The sequence below is a fragment of the Chaetura pelagica genome, unplaced genomic scaffold, assembly GCF_000747805.2.
Source record: "Chaetura pelagica isolate M959 unplaced genomic scaffold, ChaPel_1.0 scaffold482, whole genome shotgun sequence".
NCBI classification, from domain to species: Eukaryota; Metazoa; Chordata; class Aves; order Apodiformes; family Apodidae; genus Chaetura; species Chaetura pelagica.
Window position 1 is genome coordinate 55258 of NW_009952261.1, and position 6990 is coordinate 62247.

At 43.5% G+C, this 6990-nt stretch overlaps 1 protein-coding gene across 1 annotated transcript in view; it reads left to right on the plus strand.

Annotated features, from left to right (window-relative positions):
- The window catches only part of LOC104397499 (Golgi phosphoprotein 3), a 27280-nt gene that overhangs the window by 15043 nt on the left and 5247 nt on the right, over window positions 1-6990 (plus strand). Inside the window, exon 3 of the mRNA XM_010007459.1 lies at window positions 3011-3125. Within this exon, the coding sequence (XP_010005761.1) occupies window positions 3011-3125 (115 nt within the window). The remainder of the gene's footprint in view (window positions 1-3010; window positions 3126-6990) is intronic.

Consider the following 6990-nt stretch of genomic DNA (forward strand, 5'->3'; position numbering starts at 1 on the left):
TCGAGTCAATTTGCAGAGGTGAAAGCCATCCAGCTGGCTTTGGACATTGCTGAGCGAGAGGGGTGGCCGAGACTCTATCTCTACACTGACTCGTGGATGGCAGCAAATGCCTTGTGGGGTTGGCTAAAGCAGTGGCAGCAGAACAACTGGCAGCAAAAAGGTAAACCAATTTGGGTTGCCGAGCTGTGGAAAGACATTCCAGCTCAGATGGAGATACTGGTGATAAAAGTGCATCATGTAGATGCACACGTACCTCTGAGTCGAGCCACTGAGGAACATCGACACAACCAACGAGCAGATGAGGCTGCTCAAGTGTTCCAGTCTTAGACTAGGAACATAAAGGTGAACTCTTTTTGGCTCAATGGGCCCATGACAGTTCATGTCATCAGGGCAGAGATGCAACATACAAATGGGCTCGTGACCGAAGAGTGGACTTAACCATGAACGGTATTGCACAGGTGATCCACGACTGTGAAACATGCACTGCAATTAAGCAGGCAAAAAGGTTGAAACCTTTGTGGTATGAGGGAAGGAGGTCAAAGTACAGGTATGGGGAGGCTTGGCAAATTGACTATATGACACTGCTTCAGAGCTGCCAGGGTAAACGCTATGTGCTTACAATGGTGGAAAAAGGAAAAGGATGGTTGGAAACATATCCTGTGCCTCATGCCACAGCCAGGAATACTATCCTGGGCCTTGAGAAGCAAATTCTGTGGAGACATGGTACTCCAGAGAGAACTGAGTCAGACAATGGGTCTCATTTCAAAAACAGACGTGTGACTGACTGAGCTAAAGAGCATGGTATTCAGTGGATATCCATCAGCCCGTTCCAGCACTTGAGCACTATTTCAGTAAATTTTTCCTAATATCCAGTCTAAACCTCCCCTGGTGCAACTTGAGGCCATTTCCTCTAGTCTTATCATTATTTACTTGAGAGAAGAGGGCAACACCCACCTGCCTACAACTGCCTTTCAGGTAGTTGTAGAGGGATTAGGTCTCCCCTCAGTCTCCTCCAAACTAAACAACCCCAACAGACCTTTTTACCTTTCAGTTCTCCCTGAGGCTTGTGCATATTCACTGCAAAGATTCTTCTGATTACCCTTCCCCTCAAACAAAAAAGCGTTTTAGTTAACACTTCCACAGTAGTTCTCTTCCCCTCCCTTTCCCAGCACATGTACAGCACGTGACATAAACGGGGCAGGCGTGTCCCCTTAAGACCTTCACTGCCTTCAGTGCCCCTGCAGAACAGGTATGGGGCCCTGCAGGAAGAAACGGCTGGTGGCGGAGGGGGCAGCACAAGGAGGTGGTGATCCCTCTTGTCACCAGGTGGAAGGAGGGGAACTAGGTGAGGATGGGGAGGAACGGAAGCAGGACCCTGCTCAGGGCAGCAGGAGCGTCCCCTCTGGACCTCCCCTGCTTTCCTAGGTGCCCTCACAGAGCAGGTGCAGGGCACTGGAGATAAAGGACTGAGGAAATGACAATGCTGATGAAGCCCCATCCAGGGAGTCACTGAAGCAGCCGGCTCCACGCATTAGGACTGATGCTGCAAAGAAGTGGGTGATTGTTATCACACGAAAGTTGTCGTCTTCTGTGATCTTTGACCTTCCTCTGAGCTTATGTAGGTGTATGGAATGGAATATCTCTGGTCAATTTTGCTGTCTGTCTAATTTAGCCTCCTACGGGGGGGTCATAGAACTCCCTGTAGTGTCTGATGTGTCCTTGAAGTCCCAGCAATAGCATACATTCCAGCGTTTGTTATCAGTCCTAGCTGGAACACTTTGCTACTAGTTAAAAGAAAGCTTACTGAAGGAAAAAATAATCAGTAAAAGGAAAATTGGCTTCATCCTGGCTCAAACCAGGACATTAGTTAAGCTGCCATTTTTGAGAAGTGTGCAGCACCTCATTCTGTGAGAACAAAGTTGATAAGAATATTTTATTTTCATTCATGGCCAGCCATGGTATGCAGGTTTCCATATTGATTGAGGTGTTTTAGCAGTTTTAAGCTAGCCAGGTGATAGGGCAAGGAGGAGTGAAAGTCGGGGCAGCTGACCCCAGCTGGCCAAAAGAAGTATTCCATACCTAAATGTCACCCTCGCTATACATTGGGAAGTTTGCTGAGGACAGGGCTCTTCTTCAGTGGACACCATCCCTGGAGGGTCTTGTCCATCCTTCTGCTCCTGAGGCCTACTGTCCTGTTTGTTGTGACCATCACACTCTTGTGGAGCTGTAGTGCTTGCAGTGTTTGACATCTAGGCATTCACTGCTGGGAACACCTATATGAGCCGAGTATAACTTTGTATTTCTTATTAGTATTGGGATTAATAGTAGTTCTTTATTATTATTTTATTAAATCTGTTTTCATTTCAACCCATGGGGCTCCTTTTTTCCCCTCTTCTCCTTGGGTGTGGAGGGGTCATGGGGTGATAGAACAACTGCCTAAACGTAGACATAAACTAAAGTGGTATTGCATTTATTATTGTATATTAAGAGTTTTATTGGTACATACATATTTTGCCCAATATGTTTATTTTAACTGTTAGTGAATAGAACTTAGTGTTGCTGGTTAACATGTTCTTCAGAGGTGTAAAACTTACACATGTTGTCTTTAACCTATTTTATCCATCAATAGCTGAAAGAAAAACAGTTGACTGCCATCAGAGAGCAATTTAACACTGTAGTATACTTTGTTTAGAGGAGGTAGTGTAGGAGCTGGCCAGGTTAGTGTAGTATCTTCCTTAAAAAATTAGGTATTAAGCATGTTATTAATACTATAGTTTTAGTCAATTAAGGTTAATTTAGGTTATATATAACTTAAGACTTAACATAGCTTTGTAATCAAAATTCTAAATAGTTTTTTTAAACAACTAGGTAACTTGCATATCTTAGAGAAGATTCCTCACTCCTTAAAATTTTCCTTGGTTCTGAAAACAGATTTTTCCAGTTTTTATTGCTGGATGTTCATGGTATATGAACTAAGTCAAAATACTGACTGTGTTTTATTCTGTCCTAGGTGATTTGCAAGTCAGATGCTCCTACAGGGGATGTTCTGCTTGATGAAGCTCTGAAACACATAAAAGAGACCCAACCTCCTGAAACAGTACAAAATTGGATTGAACTGCTTAGTGGTAAGCCTCAAACATAATGTATTTACTTTTTTCCCCCAATAAAGCTAATTATCTGGCATCACTAGAGATTATATTGTAAGATTTTTGGGGAGAAAGTATGCAAAAAAGTTAATTAGTCTGTCCTGTAGAGTAGTCTCTTGTTGATTGTAGCCTTTAATCAAATAGAAGTAACTTTTGCTTTTGACTTAACTTGGTACAGAAAGAATCTAGACAGAAGTCAGAGGACATCCCTGCTCTGTGGAAGAAGTGACTCTGAAGTAAATCAAGACTGCACCATGGAGATATAACTGTCTTTCTCTGTAATTGGAAATTAGGGTTAGTGGAAGTTTGGAGTATAGCCATATGGATTCAGTATTCAGATCTTTTGTTAAAGAAAGGAGATAAGGAGCTTGCTGTTCAGATGTAAAAATTGAGGGTGATTTGGCTATTAATCATAAAGAAACAAAGAGTCAGGAGTTCTTTCCATTTTTCCATTAACTGGAGAAATGTAACAAATATTTTCAAATATTAGATACCTATAGTTGTTCAAAACAAAGTCTTCAAGAGTACTTTGCACACATCTCTTCTTGTAAAGCTAATAAGTTGTTGCCAGAAAAGGAAATGTCAATTATATTTCATCTTTACAACTGCAGTTAACACTTTTCATATACCTCACCAACATTTCTATTCTCAGGCTGCATAAATTAAACTGAAATTAACAATTACCATCTTTTAACATGTAGTGCTTTTATTGGTTTTTGGCTTGTTAGGTTTTTTTCTGTAGCCAAAATTCATCACTAAGGTTTGTGTTTTTGCAAAACACAGAAAAGCAGCTTCCCTGGAGTAGATCAGAGCTGTACTTAGTTATGCAAACAGTGCAGGGAAAAAACCCCACTGTTCTGTCAACAATATGACTTTGGGAGGTAGGAGGTAATGAGACTTGAAATTGTCTAAATCTGTTACTTGTAACAACAGATAAATAAGAGTTTCAAAATTGAGCAAAATCTCTCTTTCTCTACCTTCTGGTTTTAGTTATGTTCTTCCCATTTGCCCTGCACCTAAAGCAGCCTTCCTTGCATATTTGCATACAGTCGACGCCCTTGTAATCTCTCCCCTCTTTCTCCTTGACTGTCAGGCAAAGCAGTGGGAGGAGGGCGGAGGGCGGAGAGGAGACCAAAGCAGCCTTTGTCAGTAGGGGGCATGGCTGCTGCATAGCCTTGCAGTTTAGTTCTTGCTCAGCTCTCCTTTTACATCCAACAAAACCAATTGCTTTTTTTTTGGTCCCAAATACATCATTTGTGCTGACATTTCACCTTCTCTCACAGTGTGGAGCACATCAAGTTAGTATTGATTAAAAAAGGTCAACTAATGAATGAACGATGTTATAAGTTTTCCTTGAGCTAAGCTAAGGTTTTCCTGACTCTGCTAAGCTTTGGCTCTGGAAAGATAGTTATCATCAGTGCTGTGGCTGAGACTTAGATCAATAATTTTTACTTACACATGGGTATTTAATTATTAGTTCTTGGATGGTATTGAGGTTCTTTGCATTTCCCAAGGTTTAGAGAACTGCCCTTTGAAGAAAAATATTTTTATATTTTGTTTTGGGTTTTTTATAAACTCTATTAGAATTTTGCTTTAGGGCCTGATCCTGGAAAATAGCTACTCTATCCATAATTATCAGTAATATGAAGAATGCTGCATGAAGTCAGTGTTCAAAGACATCATGGAAATATTTATATGGACATTTAAGGCAATGTTTGCCAGGCTGATCTCATTTATAAGATAGCTTCTAAGGGAAGCAAAGTATAGGGAATACAGAAGTTGGGATCAAAATGTCAGGTCTTCCTGTAGATATAATAAACAATTGTCTGTTTCAATAAGCAAGTGCCTGTGTAATGGAGGAGATTAGTCACAAGGTGTCACTACAGTACTATTTTTTATCATATAGGCACATCTACCTAACAAATTACCTTTGCCCTGTGAAACACTGTGAGGAGATGACCTTTTGTGTGTGTGTGTGTGATAGTTTCATTTATAGTCAAGCTGGGGAATCATGTTCAATGAGAATGTGATTCCTAGAGAGACTTGTGGAGTTCAGGCCTGGGTGTGTTCTCAACCTTTCACTATGCAGTAAGTGTCACCTCATTTGTTTACTTGTCTGTTACTTGGATGCGGTGTACATCACCTGTGGCGGTCTGACCTCAGTAGCCAGCCACCAGAAGTCAGGATGTTTACACGACTTCCTCTCTTATTGAGAGGTTTGATTTAAAAGGGTCCGAGGATTGCGCATGGCAGTCGCCTCTCACAGAGGAACAGCCACTGCTGGACTGTATTTTAGAGTGGAAATTAAGATGCCATCCTCACCACGCTCACAAACTATTACTGACACCAATATTTAAATTTAAGAATTAACCAGTATATTAGGGGAAACGCCAAATTAAGGGACAAGGGTTCAGGAAAGGTGAGTTGAGGGATATATCAGGAAATAATTCAAAAGCAATATGCCCTTATTAAATAACAATGTACACTCCTGTGGAGGGGTGCAAGGATCGAGGGAGTAAAAGGGAGGACAAGACTGATGAAAAATCCTCTTTTAGAGGTCACGACGTGCGTGAGTGTAAGTTGAAGGGACCAATAAGGGGAGGAGCAAGGGGAGTAAAGTACACAGCCTTACTCTGTTCCTGAGACGGTCCAATGTGAGGACGTTTATCTGGGCAATCTCTCCTTCGGCATGGCTAACCGCCTCATGTGCAGAGGCGGAGGGCTGCACCGCACCTTAGTTGATTTGCAGCGGTAGTTTGGTCCCTCGCAGCGAGACGTGGCAGCACATCTCCCAGCGAGCTCCTTGTACTCCAAGTAGTGAAATCCCTGACAGCAATCAGCCACAGCAAGCAAACCTCCAGCAGACAGGTAGCCGATGGCAAGCAGCGTTTCTCTGGCAACTGCAAAACTTTAGTCTGGCTCCCCAACAAGTGGCTCCCAGCAGGTGGTTCGCAGCAGGCGGTTCCCAGCAAGTGGTTCCTCAGCAAGCGGCCCACAGCAAGTGACAAAGAACCAGCAAGAGCCACTACCTTTTATAATCACAGAATCCTAGGGGTTGGAAGGGACCTCGAAAGATCATCCAGTCTAACCCCCCCTGCCAGAGCAGGGTCACCTAGAGTACATCACACAGGAACTTGTCCAGGCGGGCTTTGAATGTCTCCAGTGAAGGAGACTCCACGACCTCTCTGGGCAGCCTGTTCCAGTGCTCTGTCACTCTCACAGTAAAGAAGTTCTTCCTGATACTCACATGGAACCTCCTATGCTCCAGTTTGCATCCATTGCCCCTTGTCGTATCACTGGTCATCACTGAAAAAAGTTTGGATCCATCGTCCTGACACTCACCCTTTACATATTTGTAAACATTGATGAGGTCCCCCCTCAGTCTCTTCCAAGCTAAAGAGACCCAGCTCCCTCAGCCTTTCCTCATAAGGGAGATGTTTTGCTCCCTTAATCATCTTTGTGGCTCTGCGCTGGACTCTTTCAAGCAGTTCCCTGTCCTTCTTGAACTGAGGGGCCCAGAACTGGACACAATACTCCAGATGTGGCGTCACCAAGGCAGAATAGAGGGGGAGGAGAACCTCTCTTGACCGACTAACCACACCCTTTCTAATGCACCCCAGGATGCCATTGACCTTCTTAGCCACAAGGGCACGTTGCTGGCTCAAGGTCATTGTCCTGTCCACCAGGACCCCTAGGTCCTTTTCTCCTGCACTACTCTCCAGCAGGTCAGCCCCCAAGCTCTACTGGTGCATGGTGTTGTTCTTCCCCAAATGCAAGACTCTACACTTCCCCTTGTTGAACTTCATCATGTTTCTCCCCGCCCAACTCTCCAGCCTGACCAGGT